Source organism: Acyrthosiphon pisum, chromosome A2 (assembly GCF_005508785.2).
Source record: "Acyrthosiphon pisum isolate AL4f chromosome A2, pea_aphid_22Mar2018_4r6ur, whole genome shotgun sequence".
Classification (NCBI taxonomy): domain Eukaryota; kingdom Metazoa; phylum Arthropoda; class Insecta; order Hemiptera; family Aphididae; genus Acyrthosiphon; species Acyrthosiphon pisum.
In genome coordinates this window covers 13,817,008-13,835,019 of record NC_042495.1, presented here as the reverse complement: position 1 = coordinate 13,835,019, position 18,012 = coordinate 13,817,008, and the positions used below count along the sequence as shown (strand labels likewise).

Genomic DNA, 18,012 nt, shown 5'->3' with positions numbered 1-18,012 from the left:
ATACATATATTGTATATATTATATTTGTGTGTGTTTATTATTATTATTCATTCGATAAGGAGAAAGCGTTTGGTTCATTGAACCTGGCGGGGGTTCGGGCCAGAATGAAAATATTGTGGTGAAGCAATGCGTGTAAGTGATATGTTCCTATTTTTATATAGTTGTGTAATTTGATAGTCGGTATATAATAGCAGGCACAGTAGGTATATATTTGTTATGCAATGTCTTCTATACCTACCTATATAGAATAATATATTATTATTGACTCGAACGGGTGAATTTTTTTTCTATAATTAACTGCATTTTAATTCTGCCCCGAATTTGGCGAATTAAACGGGTGATTGGAGCGCACCGTCAAAAAAAATTCTATAAAATAGGTACCTATTATATATTATTTACATTTACCAGTTTACCTACGTTATTGTTTCGTTTTGCAGGGTTTTGTGTTTCACCAATAGGACATAGGTACTTTGAACTTGTAAGGCTATAAACATAATATAATTTGACACGTTCATTGTTTAAAATAAAAAACATATTGCAAACTAAAATATTTATTAAGATAACTAGACTAACTGCGTTGAATCATATTCCTCTTATAAGTCTTAAATTATATATTGTGATATTATATAATACATTATAATATGTAGTCATGTAGGTATTTCTGCTTAATTTTAATTTTACACGAGTGACATTATCTGATAATTATTATGTAAGTTAAAGTGATTAAAATTCGTTACAATTCTAATTTATGTTTAAAAAAATATATAAATATATATATATATATTATATATAATTTGTTTAAACATACATTTTAATGGTATTTCTATATATTTGTTATTAACAGTTTTATTTGATTCCATTTGTATTCATGCGAGAATCGTGATATTCTGAGCATTAGGAAATCAACTGTTTATCAGTATTTTTAATTTTATCAAAAAATATTTAGTATAAGTATAAGGTAAGCCATAGCTATTTTTCCTTACACCTAATACCTATGTTATGAGTTTATGACTAAGGAAGCAAGACATAAAAAAATCATTATCAATTCAATGTTATCATTTTGTCAGTAATTTTAATATGAACAATAACAGAACGTTCATTATAATGGACATTTTTACTACAAACGATTATAGTCATAAAATTTTCTACATTTGTCTTGATTTTTAAATTCAATACTGTAATTATATACTGCAATATATTTACATGTAATATTTTGTCTGTAAGTGGTAAAATATATACTTATTTAATATTTATAAATAAATAATAATACATACTTTATACATACTTTCATACTAATTACTACAGTTGAATTAAAATTTGAACTAGGCAATGGTACCTAATTACTTTAATTTATTATTGAAAATGGGTAGAATCGTCACTCGTCAATAAAATTAATCAATGACACGGTTATCGAATTTCATTAGATTTTTTTAAACAATTGTTATTCATTAGAGAGCATATAATGTAACAAGTAACAAAAACTATATAATATACTATTAATCAAATTACATAATTGTCTGCTACTTTTTTGTGTGAGAAAATCTATGATTATTTGTAAAAGAAAAATATTTTAATTTTATGAATTTATACACTCGGCAACCTACAAGTGTCGATTGCGTAATAATAATAATCATAAATTAAAATTTTGCAGGAAAAAATATGAATAATACAGTGTATTTGAATATTTTTTTAAATCGTGTAACATACTTTCTATCTAATTTAACATACTTATTGTTTTTATATATGAATACCAGAATACACCAGATGTTATAATAGAATAAAAGACAAATGTGATTTTCTCTCAATAACAAAATTTAGGCGAAGTGAAAATTTAAATTCACTATGCAGTTTAACTAATAATAATTATTTTTAGAATTTTTTTTTTTAATCTGCTGAATGCAATTTTTAACTTCTAATTTATCGGTAAATTATAGATTCCAAAAACAACTGAGCGGCATGATCGTCAACTTTATGGGTAAACATATTAGTATTAACATACGAATAATAACATAATTTGGGTAATGAGGCCTTTTTCTTTTTCGTTAATCGGTTCAGACATCAGATAGACCGCATTATTTTTCAGAATATGTCATTCAAACGTCGAGTATTAATGGGAATGGAAAGTGTCCGACGGTGTTTATAGGTGAATGCGAAAATTCGTCATTAAAGGCATTTAGCTCATGCAAAAAAACCCGTCAAATTCATAAATCATTTAATGGGTCGTATCATGAGAGAAAGCGTGCGTGTGAGTGTACAATGTACATATACATTTATCGTACCCCAAGTGAAACTGTGTTTACCATGTATATGCAATTTGTGCACTTCAAAATCTACTGGAAAGTACACAATATAAATTATAATGATCGTATAATATGAATATTATAACAAAGAGTAAGCGTCATAATCATAAATATTATCATAAACCAGACTCGTAGTCGAAATCGATTCATTATAAAAATTATATGTATACGTTGGCACAAATTATATTCAATATTGGGTAAATAATAAATATTATATTATAATACTTATTAAATGTATAAATATTATACGTTATGTTTGAAGAATTAAAATATACAATTGTATATAATATGTATTTTACTAAATCCATAATAACGATCCGTATGTACCTGTATTATAGCTACATATACCATATTATTAATATAGATTCTGGAAATCTTCCAGGCCGTCTCTACGTAAATCTAGAAGATTCGTTGAATTTATTCTTGACCCGAAAGACCTTATCCGACAACCGGTTTAACAACAGACTACATTAGCCTTAATGCAGCACATCACGACATTTACATATTTCACTTCAAGTTTTTGTCATTAGGTATGTATTTTTGCACTGTCGCTGGCACAGTGCAGGTATACATATTCGGATTTTAAGATAAAAAAAATATTTTTTTTTCGTGTAAACTTGTATACGGTGCAAATTACGCAACAGACCATTTAACGAACTCAGCAGTCCAAGTGCGATGCGTCAGTTAGATAGTTGCAAAATCGCGCTGTAAATATATATAAACGAAATAGCTATTTGTTGTACTCTCTCGTCAACCCGAAAAACCAGTGGCGATAATGACAACAATATTTGGTTATCCCGTCGCCGGCGTATTGGATGGACATATTATTATTATGTATCATATATTTATATTATATTATAACATATAGCTCCATACGACGGCCTTGTTGGCGGCGTAGTTAACTGCAGTATGTCAAGCATGAAAAGCTCTTTTTAAGTGTTTTTTTTTATTTTTTTTACGCATAGAACTCCGTAAATCGTAATTCGTTGTAAAAATAGAATCTAAAACACTCACACGACCATTAACGTGAGCATTGTAAGAATTGGACTCAAGGTAAAACGTTTATAATAATATATACACTATACGTACGTCTGTGCGCCCAACACAAGAGTTGAAGAGAAAGGATAAATTATACTACATATTGTTTACAGTCGTTATACCCAGTTGTCCTCGACACACCATCTTTTTACATATTATTATTATTTTTATGATTATATTACTTTGTATTTTGTACCTATATATATAAATACGTACGCGCATATATACATGCGAGTGGTGTATTATTGTAGAAATATAATATAATATATTGTATTCCCTCCGGCGGCGGTAGTACCTACAGCTGTAAAAAACTACCTCCGTACAAAAATCAAAATACATAATAGGTATATGCACAGAGGTTTTTTATTTATTGTTTTTATTATTCGTCTTCCGACGACAATGATAATAATATTATAATAAGAACGTCGTTCTTTGACGCTCTAGGCGACTATGTGCTAACAATATATAGTTGAGAACAAGCTCCGCGAGCAACGATAGGTATACTATAAAGTATACATAATTATAAATTATTATTGTGTGGAATAGGTAGGCATTTTTTCCGATCTGGCCCCGCGGGACCTCGCAATAGACGATATCGCACTGAAGATACCCCTTTTTTAATATGGTACCTGTACGAGTGAGAGATATTATTGTTGCTAAAGGCGGCTTATATAATATAGGTAGGTACCTATACTCGCATCTCAATTATGAATTATGATTAATGATTATATTAAAATAATATGCACCACATGTGTCAATCGCTGTTATTGTACTGCGCTCGTGATCTATGCGCACATATTATTACTATATACTGTACGCTTAAATAGTTTTTCTTTCTCATTTCATGTACACAATATATATTATACCTACATATTATAGTAAAAGCGATTAATTTTTAGCGACTATTGTTTGTCCCAACAGACAACAGGTTTCATGTGAAAAAAACCAAACCGAAAACGTGAACGTCGAACATAGAAGTAAATAGCTGCCCATACGACTATTCAAAATACATTTTAACATTTATATTTATTATGTGTACAATGTATAGCCAGTATGGCAGCATAGGTAGATATAGTGTATATTATACTAAACCGTATAAATACACTTATTACGTATCTATCAATCTGCCTATACATTCTTTATATACAAGAGAACAAGACCATTGTCATATTTTATACTATGATGGCATTTTTTTACTAGCAGAACGGTCTTGCAACAAGCCCTTTTAGATAACACACCGATAGAAAAAAAAGTGCGAATTTTTATGATTGATTTTTCGTGGTCTGATGTCCGGACAGAAATCCCATACCCGTTGAAGTCACCCGCGTGGGTCCCAAGTCAACCGTCATGTCGTCATATAAAATATAGGTGTAATACACAACAGTGGTAGTCATCTCGAGCTGGGCAGAAATTTAGTTATTATTATATCCACAACCCGCCGAATAGTAAAGATGAAAATCCGTAGTAACAAAATACGCTTCCGGTCGTCGCGGTCTTATTGAAAGGTACCTACGGCACGAGCGTTTCGACTTTCTAGCGAACCGCGAAGTGGAGTGTGACGCAGCGGCCACCGCGCGACGGGCGCGAGACGACGAACGATTTTGCTCTAACTACGATTGCTCCTCGTAAGACGAATTTTCGTAATTATTATGGTAATTATATTTTACTATATAAATGTATATAATAATATTGTAATAATAATATAATATACAATGCTATATTATCGTCTAAACAACTCACCGGTGGTGGTTCGGAGACGTACACCTCGTGCGTGGGATATTCCGTTTTCATGCTGATGCTGTCTTCCGACGCTGTACCGGCTGCTGCTACCGCGGCTTCCTGTTGCTTGTCCATGATGGTCGTGTCTCCTGCGTCGACTGACTGCTGTCGCTGTCTGCGCGTTTATAATATACGACGACGATATTATATCGACTTATCAAATATTGCGCCGGGCGGGGACGACTATACGTCACGGACCTGAAGACTTATGATATGGCGTGATGCAGTTAATACTATATTGCAGGGTATATTATGACGTACTGTGTCAATGACGTCCGCGCCCGATTCCCACCGACGACGGCCGATCGCTTGTGCTGACTTGATCGACTGTCGGTGCGTGTATAGAGTTTTGGTTATTGATATTATATCGATGACGATATAATATTATAATATGTCTGCGGAGGATACCTGCAGCTAGGTATACTGCCTGATGCGTTCGGCGACCGGACTCTGACTGACTGATCGGAACTGGCGCGGCGAGAGACGATCGGCAGCGGACGGTGGCCATACGCGTATAACACCAAATAGTATAATATTATTCTTGTCGAGCGCAGCTGACTCAGTCGAGCGGGCGGACACGGACGCGGATTTCCACCACCGACGCGTGTTTCGGATTTGGGAAGGGCGCGGCGAGAGATTCGAGCTCGTGACCTCCCACAAGATGATAACAATAATAATAACAATACGTATTGCAGTATGTTTTACTAAATAATAATATTCGAGTAAAATACGTACACAAATTAAATATAGTCGTGTTGTATTGCGGTTGCGACAGACTTATGCGTGTGCATTGTTTTCCACCGGTTTTCTAGCGAAAAAAACGTAACGCGCTTGCAGTCGTCTGGAAAGTGGAATGATACACGATGTTGGACTACGCACTATGATATCCAAATCTGTTACGGCTTGTATTTATTTCCTGAAACAAAAAACGTGTACTACTATATTATATACCTACTATTAAAATAAAATACCCCCTACACCCTCGAAACAAAAAAAAAAAAAAGCCATAAATTATTTAATTTTTAAATGTTCCCTTTTTTAACATTCATACAAAATCGTGTTTTGTTGAAATCACCTTTGTTATATTATAGAGACGCGTATACTGAACATTAATATTAAACAATAAACATATACAAGAGTTAATATCATATAGTTACCTTGCGTTGGCAACTATAGTGTATAATTCACGTTGTTTGGAGACCTCGACGAAAGTGAACGTCCGTACGCTGCAGCTGTTGTACACTACAGGTATAGATATCATACTATATTATGGAGATGTACAGAAAGCTTTGATCAACCTTATAGATACCAAATTTCCACGAGCACTACTGACTTAAAGGGCCAAAGGGGGCTATAGCTAGTGCTTATGTATAATTCCTATAATACCTAAGTATTTAGTATTTACTAGTAGAATTGTTTAATTTTATAGATGTATATTTGATTCATTGTGTAATAATAATTGTACATCATGTATCTACTGCAGTGTACTTATATTCATAATCATTAGCCTAAACGATTTAAATGTAAAAAACCTGATTATGTGAACTTATGAATAATTATAAGTAGGTATATAGGTAAGTTATCAATTTTAACAAGGAAATTGTATTGAACATAATATAATAAAAATGACTGTATAAGTATAATATATATTGCAATTATTTTAATGAAGTAAAGTTGTGTAATTACAGGTAATTAGGTATTTAATACATTTTTTAAATATTTGGTTGTAATATTATAAGGATAAACAATAAGTTCAAATATAGTATATTATAGGTACATGTTATTTTGTTGCACTAAATATAGAACGAATAATATATTAAATAATTATAAGTTATATAATATGTTATCACAATATTTCATCATAGCTAATTTTTTTTTTTAATGAGTACGAGATGTGATAATCACTAATGAAATATGAAATTCTCATACCAAATCCTCAATTTTGAATAAAAAACAATGGGAAACTACTATGCACTTGAAAATGAAAATAATAATAAGAAATATTTATTCGTTGGTATACTATTATAGTTTATGTCATAAAAATGTATCATTTTTATAAAAAAGAAAATAATACGGTAAGAATTAGATACCTAGTACCATTGATTATACATACTATGTATAATCAATGCTAGTACCTAGTAGAATTAGTTGTCAGAAATAAAAAAAAAATCATTCAGTAGTGTATCTAAAGCTCGAACGGTGGGGGGGAGGGGGATTAATTTTATTGTTTTTTTTTTCAACCCAGATAGTCCTATCTACCTACCTATGGTTTATACCTACTATTATATAATTATATAATAATCTTTATTATGTTTATATTATATCTACCTAAATTTAAAATTATATTTTTTCTGAAAATAAATGTGCCCCCACCATTTCAGGTTTCTAGATTTGATCCTGGGTGCATTGTGATCCTTTATTTTTGATTATTGATTTTAACACTAATATAATATAATCATTTTTTAGATTCTGATTGGAACGATGAATTTATTATTTACCTGTGTATAGCTGATAATTATAAATATTCTATTTACATAAAACGAAGATCCAATGCCCAACATCTGAACATCATCCATGCCGAATACTTTGTTTCACTCATTATTTTGTAAGCACTTTTAAGTCTTAACTTATAAGCTCAATTCGTTATAAATATATGTATAATATATATACTTATATATTATATATAAGTTACCTTAGTGTCTTAGTGTCTTAAAATATAAAAATAAATAAATACAAAATCAGAAAAAAAAGGTTTCTCGTACAGATGAATTATATTGAAAGTAGGTTACAAACTCTAATATTATAATGAGTGTCAATAATATTCACTGAAGCTTATAATCTCAAGCTATATGTACATATAGAAAAATGAACCAATCTTTATGGCTAGGTATAAAATAATACAGTGAAATATGATACCTTCCACAGATCCATTTTTTTTCTACATAACTACATATACGTTATTATTATGATGGAGTGTGTGGGAAATTATACCTTTCTATTTAACCTACAACAACTAAAGTTTATAAACCATCTTCATAAATTCGCATTTCACCTTGAACATATAGACTGGTGACCGCAGTCTACAAAAACAACGTATTCTTCTCTAGATACTATATTATTATAATAATACATATAATACATTCGTTATGACTAGAGTTACACCTATTTAAAACTTTTATTTTAATGATGTGTGTAGCTGTGTAGGACGTAGATGTACCTAGTCGCATATACAAGCGAATTTATATGTAGGTACTGGTATATTTTTTTCCGCGAGAAGCGGAGCGAGTGGGTTTAAAAACATTAAAAAATATTGTTTACTATTATACAGGTGCTAGACGCCAATGTACCTAGTACCTATGTATATATAATGTAATTAATAATTATTATATAATACGTATAAAATAGTAATTACCACCAAAAATATTGTCATATGAATGAAATAAGAAAAATAAGTTTTCGTATTTGATTGTGTGGACATTACTGAGGCCAGTATATATCACTTAGATCGGCGTTTCTCACCTGTGATACACCGTACGGCGTTTCTCAACCTGTGATACACCGTACGGCGTACGCGTACCATAAATCATAATACGTATGGGCAATGAGCATTATTATAAAATATAAAGTATTCATCAACTGTCCCCATCCCGTCTATGAAAAGAACACAAACGAGATCAGTGATGGCAGTGATCCGCTTGCCAAAGAACAAGTCTGATACCAGTGATCCAGCAGTGACACCAACATGAAAAAACATGGTACATTGAAAAGAGACCAATACTATTAATGTTGTAGTAATAGGTATTATATAGTCCATATTCTATGGCTAAAATAATTTAACTGTTAATCACTCATCCGTTACATGACAAGTTACTTTTTCAACTGAACACTTTGATATTACATACTTATGACACTGCATATTATGCATAAAACTAAACAATTCTTAAATACCTGTATCTAACCTATACGTTGAATTAAAAGGTAAGCGAAACCAAAATTTCCATAGTATTATGCATTTATATACATACTGTATAAATATACCTAAACGTCATTAGATCATTAAAATCGTTTCTTAACGACTACTATAGCTAAGCCAAGTATTTTGACTACTTATGTTTATAAATATATTTTTATTTTTAATCTAGAATTTATACAAGTACAATAAGTATAAAGGATGTTTTTTTTTTAGTAAATGAATTTTTTATTTGATTAGGAATGCAAATTGATCACTGATAACATCTAGGTTAGATAAGACAATTATAGAAATAATTGACAAGACAAATTGTTACTATTTCTATATATTCACCTAATGTAATTAATACAACGCCGATTTAAGATAATTATAGGGATGAAAAGTTATAGGGGGTAAACTTTGCAAAACATGACAAACAAAAAAATCGGTAAAATAGATATCGTTCTGCTGTACAGTAGCTCAAAGTGAGTCACTGTAATGGATGGTGTTGAATTTGAATTAATGATATAAAACCATTGTATACGAAAAGTGATTTTGATCGAACACGGTCTGCCAGCCTATAATATTACTAAGTAGGCATATTTTATGATGTTAAGGTGATTAAAGTAATTTATTTTAGTATCAGGCATAAGTATCTACTACAGTAGGTTAAATTCATTTTTGCCAAAAAATGACATTTGGAAATGTCATTGTGTGTATAAAATATTAAAATGAAATAATATACTCTAAAAGTGTCATCTGTTCACGAATAATATTTTTAAATTTCAACAAAATAAGTAAAATCGTTTTTCATGGTTTTAATATGTCACTGAATTTAAAATGTCAGTAAAAAAATAACTGTTTATAATAATATACTTTTTAGATTTTTGCTTACAGTAGAGGCTATCTTGTCGTATGCGCTCTACCCCAGATTGCGGTCTACCTGCGAAAATATAGTTTTTTTTAACGTTTTTAGACGTTTTTGATTATTAAGTTTTTAAAAAAGTTATTTTTCTATATTGTTTTTGATAATATATATTTTTTTTTATATTATATTCTTATAACTTATAACTTTTAACTTTTAAGTTATAATAGTAACGCACAATATAGAAATGTACTTAAAAGTTGAAAATTAAAATTAATTATTATATTATATATATATAAAAAAAACAATATAAACGTTATATTATCTGGAAACAATAGGAAAATAATTTTTTTAAAAACGTTAGTCAAAAACATTATATATTATATACAGAATATAACTTTTAACTTTTAAGTTATAATAGTAACACGCAATATAGAAATGCACTTAAAAGTTAAAAATTAAAATTAATTATTCATAATATTTAAATTTTAAATCAAAATTATAATTAATATAAAAATTAGAAAATTCAAAATTTCTGATTTCAAGTTAAAGTGTTTTTAAAGTTAAAGATTAAAAAGTAAAAATAGGTGAAATTTTTTTTGGTTTTTAGGATATTTTGTTATCGTTTTTCAGTTGTTTTTTGTTTTTGTTTTTTGTTTTTTTCTGTTAAAATCTAAATATAATTGTAGAGTGGCAAAACACGGTAGAGCGCATACTGCATTCCCAATGTTACCGGTAGAGCGCATACGACAAGATAGCCAAAGGTAAATCTCACATAATTTTTTTTTGTTTATCTAAATGGTTGCAATTGGTTAAATATTATATTATAGTGCGTTTTATTAGAATTGCGACTCGACGCTAACATGCCTTGTGGTGTTTTTTCATTAGGGTTTCTAAGACTAGCACGTAAAGTTGCGCGGCAAATTTAAAATTGATAACAAATATTTTACACATTTTTTCAATCATAGTTAGAAAACCCGTGGTTTGAGACAAAACTGCTACGAAGAGTGTTAGCGTCGAGTCACAGTTCTAATGAAACGCACTAGTGTTATAATTAGAAGAAATATGGCATATAAATTTTTTGCAAATACAAATCTTTGGCCCAGATAACTAGAATAATATAAGAAAACACACATTTTAGAAATAAAACCACTTACTAAATCTTTTAATGTATAATTTTTGAAGTCTGATTTTTGAGAAATAATATTTTCATACATGTACACTAAGTATAAATTAATTACATTGCTTAGTTGATCTCCAGTTTCTTTTTTGCAGAAGAAATTAATAACTGGTACAAGTGCATGTTCAACCAATTCCTACGAAATATTATACTCCTGTTATGAAGAGCTTGATAAATTTATTTAGATTATAAAATTATAATGTATGTACCTTTTTTACAAACTGCAATAGTGTAATCAAATGATTCATTTCGATAACACCATCTTGTATAAGTTGTACAAATACTTCTACAAGTCTTAAAGTATTTAAATCATTGTATTCTAAAATAAATTTTAAAACAACCATCCAATGGATTTAAAAATGTATTTTTATATACCAAGTATAAAGTAACGCATACCACAGTTATTGAATAAAGAAAAAATAAACTCATTTAATCTCATATTTTGGTCATCATCAAGTATATAATTAGTTCTATCTTTGTTGAATCTAATCCGTAGTAAGTCATCAACAATTAAAAATGCCTGAAAGTAATGAAAATAATTACTAAAAGTTATGTAAAAATAAAATGCAATTTACAAATAAAAAAGATATCTTACAGTTTCACAGATGTTTACAATTTGAGGATCATATTTACTTGATGTATTTAACATGGCATTTAAAAAAGTAACATATGTATTTTCCACAATAATTTCAGACTGTTCAATGGAAAAATTATTTTGCAAATCTGTTGGTACTTTTAATATTATTCTTCTGAATACTTCCATGAAAGCACTCAAAGCAAATTCCTAAAAAATACTTTATTTAATTTTAAGACAGACATCAGGTACAATATATTGTGTTTATTTCAAATATCGTACTGAAACAATTAAATTGGTTGGTGAGTTTTTCTTTAGGTTGGGTACATAATAAGATAAATATTTTAATGGTTCCAAGTCATCAGGTATAAGGTTATACTTTGCTAAAGACCACATTTTAATTAAAGCATTTTTTTGACTCAATTTATTTGACGTCTGAAAAAATAAATAGTCATTATAATTTAATACAAATCTATTTATAGATTTAATTTTAATTTTATGATTATTCAATTGTAATAACTTCAAAATTATTTGTCTCATAAATCTATATACATATTTATGAAAGTTATATTATATTATATTTTATAAGATTACATTTTTAGTTGGATTTTCAATTTCAGCTTTTAAAATATTAATGTTCGCTTGGGCAATATCTTTAATATATTTCAAACACAAGCTTTGATCAGCACCTTCTAAATTTGAAGACATAATATGAATGCATTTTGAAATCATCTCTAAAATAGTAGGAATGTTCCAAGTGTGATAAAATAAAGATACTTGATCTAATATATCAAGTATTACCTAAATTACAATTTAAAACATACAAAATAATTATGATTTTAAACATAGTTAGCAAGTTAATAAATATATATGCATATATTGAAAAGTATAATAGTACCTTTCTATCTTGAAGTAATTTAAAATCAACAAACTGTAGTAAAATCCATAGTGAAAATGCATGTGTAGGTGTATTACATTCTTTAAATTGATTTAGTAAATGCATCACCATATATGTAGTATATTCTGTCTTTTTAATTGTATTGATATGTAACTGAATAATCTAAAATAAAACAATATACCTGTATGTCTTATATATTATATTATAATATACAGTGAAACTTCTATTATACAAAATACTTTTGAGAAGCGAACTATATTTATTTAATTATATTTTACAAATGTCTCTTTAATACAATTTTTTTTTAGTATCAATGAGACTTAGTAATATGGAATTTTCACTGTACTTGTAAATACTAAAATAATAAAATTACATAATAAATTAATACAATAATAAAAAAGTGCAACACTTAATCAAATTATTATTTGATAGAAACTAAACAATCTTAGAATTAAAATTTTGTTGGCATCTAATATACCAGCCAAAATTTTAAATAGATAGTATAAATTATATAATAAAATAAATAGTTTAAATATATTATTATATAATATATTATATTAGCTAATCTATTTTTTATGCATAACATAATATATATACAACCAATTTTGTAATTATTTTTCAGTTTGGTATGTAATAATAGCGAAATATATTAGAAAATTAAATAAAATTGAAAAATATGCACTTTCCTGATATCTTTATACCTTTCATCTTATATAAATTTAAAATTAAGCGAACTACAGTACTTACATCATTTTGGTCTCCCATAAGAGCAATTTTCTGTTCAGGCTTAACACCAGTAATTAACCATTTAACAACATACATGAATAAAGTCATAAAATTGTGTTTTTCTGTATCTTCAAGATTGTCTGAAGTTAAAAATTGAGATATACATTTAAAGTCTGTAAGTAGAGGGCATAAATCATAAATAGCATCGACAAAAAAAGAGGCAGCAATCAATCTAATCTGCAACGGAACACCTTCTAAAATTAATATAAGAACTTTCAATTGTTGAAATGCATTTGGTTGAGAATTGACTATTTGGTTAACAAAATGTTTTGCTGCAACTCGGGAAACTTTAGTTTTTTCAGAAAAAACTAATTCTAATGCTATTGACTCAACCTTATTCATGTGATATACTTCTTCATCATCTTCATCATCTATACTAAAATTTGTTAAAGAAACTATAATTATTCATTTTTAAACTATTATTTTATTTTAAGAATAAAAACCTTGGCAATATGGAATATAAATTTAATGCTGAAATTACGACTCCATCATTAGTTGATAAAAGTAAGTTAGCTAGAACGGAAACTATTTTTTTTATCATCATCTTCACTTTAGGAATATTACTGTGTATATTTAATAATATGTCATTAGCCATCTGAAAGTAATCATGAATATTACTATAAATGTAGGGGTTGATGATATACATAATAAACATTACTAGTACTTTGATGCAATATAAGCCTTTACTTTCCCTACAATACAAGCTATGCTTAATAAAGGCAAGTAAAATGTTTGAAATTGAAAAATAACTAATTCGAATTTATAGTAGTTACGTTTAAAAAAAATATTAACTAATATAATACCAATATTACTAAGAAAATTAAAATATATTAATATGTAATATAATTAATGTATAACTATTTAATAAAATAAAAGTATACCTACTTTAAGAGCTATAGTTTGTACACTTGTGCTTTGATCTCCTAGTGCCCAATAAATATACATCCAAAAATCATTAATAAAGTTAATAAAATCAATATTTATCCAAAACATTAGTTCTAATAACACTTTTTCTCTTACAATATAAAAAGTATCTCTGTAAAGAAAAAATCAAATTAATAATACACATATATTTATATTAGCTATTTAAAATAAACACATGTATTCAAAATTATGTGTCATGTATTATTTATTAGGTTTATATAATATATTGTGTACAAGTATTATGTTAACTTACTTCCATCGTTTTACTAAAAACTCTGTATATAATATTTCGAGATCGTTCTGTACAAGTTCTATATTATTTGATTGCACCAAACCAGTTACTATTTTTAAACCTAAATAAATATAATTATTTAAATAAAATATGATTGTTATATTGATATTTAGCTTTACCAAAACTTGTAGCAAGAAGTCTTGGTCCAACAAAATCAGATTGTGATATTCTTGTAAGAATATCTCTCAAGAATTTAAAATAACTTTTATTTGCATCTTTATCCAAAAATAAGTTACTGTGATGGTGAAAAATTGCAGTAAAAAGTTCTAAGGATTTATGGATCTCTACTGATTTTTTGATTTTTTCGGGAGAAATCAATGAACCAGTCTTTTCCTAAAAAATGTTATCAGCATAATATAAAATTATATTTGTATTTAGAAATTAATAAATAATAGGCAATAGTATTAATTAAAAATATCATACCAATGTTTCAAAACATTTATTAATTCTTGCAAATATTAAAACAGAATTAAAGTTAATGAATGCATCTTCACAAACATCGACATCAAAACAATTAATTATAACAGCAAATAACTTGATTGTACCAGTTCTGGGATTTTCTTTAAATTTGTTCACCCAAATATTCACTATTACCTTTAAAAATAAAAAGTTAAGGAAATATACAATAAATTGTATTATAGTAAATTATATGTTGATATTATGTTGTATTAAAAATAGATGCACTGTAAATATTATTTCTCAACATCTTTAATTTTTTTTATCTTACTTCTATTTCTGTAGTGCTAGTTATGTTAGGATCTATTACAGTAAAAAAACTATTTTCAATTGAACTCCTTGTAACTATAGATGATACTGAAAAAAAATTGTACTTTTATTGTAATTTGCATAAATAATTGTAGGTGCCTACTTATTATATATAGTCAATGTTATCAATATATATTGTGCAAAACCTAACCTACAGCACTGTAAAACATATGCTAATATGTTTTTCAAAAATCAATATAAGTACTTAGGTAGGTACCTAATAAGTATATTTATTTTTTACCTATTGATCATTTTGAGATTGAGAATTATTTTTGCACTTGGTATACAATAGTGAATAGGCAACAGGTACTTAAAGTTATATTACAATTAAAATAGGTATAAATTTATTTAAACTTACTACTAGAAGACAATGTCAAACTGGACGAAGGCAAAACTCTGTTAGCACTCGAAGATAGATTAGTTTCTTCACGTTCAGAACTCATTGCAATTGAGAAACTTCTAAAATACAAATGTTTCTTATTTAATACATTAATAGAATATTCAATGATAATGTCCAACTGTTTACAAAGTTAAGGTGCTATTATACTATTTATACTGTCTCTGTATTCCATGTAACCGTTTGATCCATGTTAAGAATTTTCTTGTTATTCACCAAATTAGATAATGCTGTTTATGTCATTTTATCTAATAATATTTTACTAGTCATTAATAACCACCTAACCCACAGTGAATCATCAACCATTTGCTATTTGGTAGGTATATTGTGGTCACGGATTATACTTTATATGTCTGTGATTGTGGTAAAGTGTTACTGCAGTTAACCACAGAGTTTACGCGGAACACGGAGAAAGTAGATTATAGTGCATTTATAACAAAACAATTTAAGCACAGAATAATATATGAAATCCTTCTGTGATTGAAATGTCATTCTAAAAATCTAAAGTCCATAGTACATATTATATAGAGTACATAGGTACCCTGCGTAGGTACTATACTTACGATTTAGAAATTACGACACGAGTCACGAGTCCACGACACAGACGACAAAACCGTAGAATGTAATTATTATTAATTATATTTAACGACTCTAATGACAGTATGACAATTGACAGAAGTAAGAACGCAAGTCATGAAGACGAAATACCAAAAAAGTGATCTGTGAAGACATATTAGTAAAATTAATACGAAATTGTGTGAAAACATATGACTATATTAGTAAACAGTAGGTATGTATGTTACCAACTGTTTATAAATAGTCAGACTTTACTTTCAATAGTCTGCAGTACCACCATTACGGTTTATGATTTAAAATAATTAAATCATATAGGCAAGTACCTACCTCTGCAGACTGCAGTAAGTAAGTACCTACTAAGATATGAGAACAGTCCGCAGGTAGGTATATTACTATTCTATAAGTTATATAACTATATGGGTCGTTCTTACGTTCTACAATATGTCAATATCCAATAGTGTCGGTTAACGGTAACCGACTGATAACAGATTTTATTACCGGCAGAATTCTGCCGGTTAAGTGTCGGTTAACTTTAACCGGACATTGTAAGAACGGCCCTATCTATAATACTCCGATTAAAATCAACACTTCCGTAATAGGTTTAAGGTTACATACATAGACGCAAATAGCGTTTGAGATTTAGGGGGCTAATGGCTTACTTTGGTAATATTGAATAAGCTTAAAACAAAATGTAGGAAATGTTTGGGAGGGCTATGGACAATTTTGGGGGGGCTTAGCCCCTAAAGCCCCCCTATTTGCGCCTATGGTTACATAAAAGGTATCTATACTATAAGTTAGTACCTATCTACCTACTTAGTACTTATACTGTACCTATAGGTCATAAGTAAGGCATAAGTATTATTATATTCTGTGCTTTTAGAAGCTGCCCCTACTTGTTCTCCAAGTAACCAACATAGAAAATACCAAACCGGTACTAAACTCAAGTTTCCAGCATGGCAAATACCTACCCGTAGAATTTACGTATATAGTTGGTAGAAGTAGTAGGTAAGTACTAGGTACCTACCAAGTTGTATCAACTGTCAAGTTTTTACTACCTACTTATACAAGTAAAAACACACAAACATCCTTCTAGAAGGATCACAGGCCACAAGTAATGCCACAAGGATCTCAACAGCATATCTTAAAACTTCGTAGGTATGACATAAACATCATATTTTTTAAAACTGATGTTTCATGCATCAAAAGATTGTTAATTGTTGAAGGATTATAATCATTTTTGTATTACCTAACCCTAGGGATGAAATTCAACATAGGTTTGGCGCATTATCGTATTATGCACCGAACCAAAAGTAACGTAGTCGTCGGTAATACCGTGAAAATGCCTTGACCATCTGATCGGCAGGTATCTACGTTAGTGGAAGACATGACGTCACTGCTCAAGAATCGAAAATAATTTCTGGTATGTTTAATAAAAAGACAAAACTTGATCCAGTAGGCAAGCAATAAAAAAAATATATTATAATTTAAGATAATATTAATTTGTAAATATATCGTATACCTATATAAGAGTAATAGAGTATAACAGTATAAGCTATAAGTGATGATCAGGTAAAATTGATTTATAGATAATGGAGTTGATATATTTTCAAAAGTAAAAAATGAAGATATCCTAATAAACTACTAGTAGTTTTGTTTATCAATATAAATATTGCTATATAATAGTTTGTA

The 18,012-nt window shown here is 28.6% G+C and overlaps 1 protein-coding gene and 1 long non-coding RNA gene across 2 annotated transcripts in view; both read right to left on the bottom strand.

Annotated features, from left to right (window-relative positions):
* The window catches only part of LOC107882255, a 27,116-nt gene extending 10,605 nt beyond the window's left edge, over positions 1-16,511 (bottom strand). Inside the window, exons 1-16 of the mRNA XM_029489282.1 lie at positions 16,311-16,511; positions 15,709-15,809; positions 15,313-15,398; positions 15,009-15,179; positions 14,705-14,918; positions 14,547-14,646; positions 14,255-14,405; positions 13,813-13,964; positions 13,331-13,745; positions 12,584-12,745; positions 12,280-12,486; positions 11,968-12,120; positions 11,707-11,895; positions 11,508-11,631; positions 11,321-11,430; positions 11,089-11,247 (exon numbers count right to left, since the gene is read on the bottom strand). Of these exons, the coding sequence (XP_029345142.1) occupies positions 11,089-11,247; positions 11,321-11,430; positions 11,508-11,631; positions 11,707-11,895; positions 11,968-12,120; positions 12,280-12,486; positions 12,584-12,745; positions 13,331-13,745; positions 13,813-13,964; positions 14,255-14,405; positions 14,547-14,646; positions 14,705-14,918; positions 15,009-15,179; positions 15,313-15,398; positions 15,709-15,793 (2,478 nt within the window). The 5' untranslated portion in view covers positions 15,794-15,809; positions 16,311-16,511. The remainder of the gene's footprint in view (positions 1-11,088; positions 11,248-11,320; positions 11,431-11,507; positions 11,632-11,706; positions 11,896-11,967; positions 12,121-12,279; positions 12,487-12,583; positions 12,746-13,330; positions 13,746-13,812; positions 13,965-14,254; positions 14,406-14,546; positions 14,647-14,704; positions 14,919-15,008; positions 15,180-15,312; positions 15,399-15,708; positions 15,810-16,310) is intronic.
* On the bottom strand, positions 3,492-6,451 carry LOC107882260. Its single transcript, XR_003839431.1, has 2 exons — positions 6,275-6,451; positions 3,492-6,033 (listed from the first exon to the last, which is right to left on the bottom strand). It is a non-coding gene; the product is annotated as an uncharacterized LOC107882260 (long non-coding RNA).
* Positions 16,512-18,012: the final 1,501 nt, after the last annotated feature.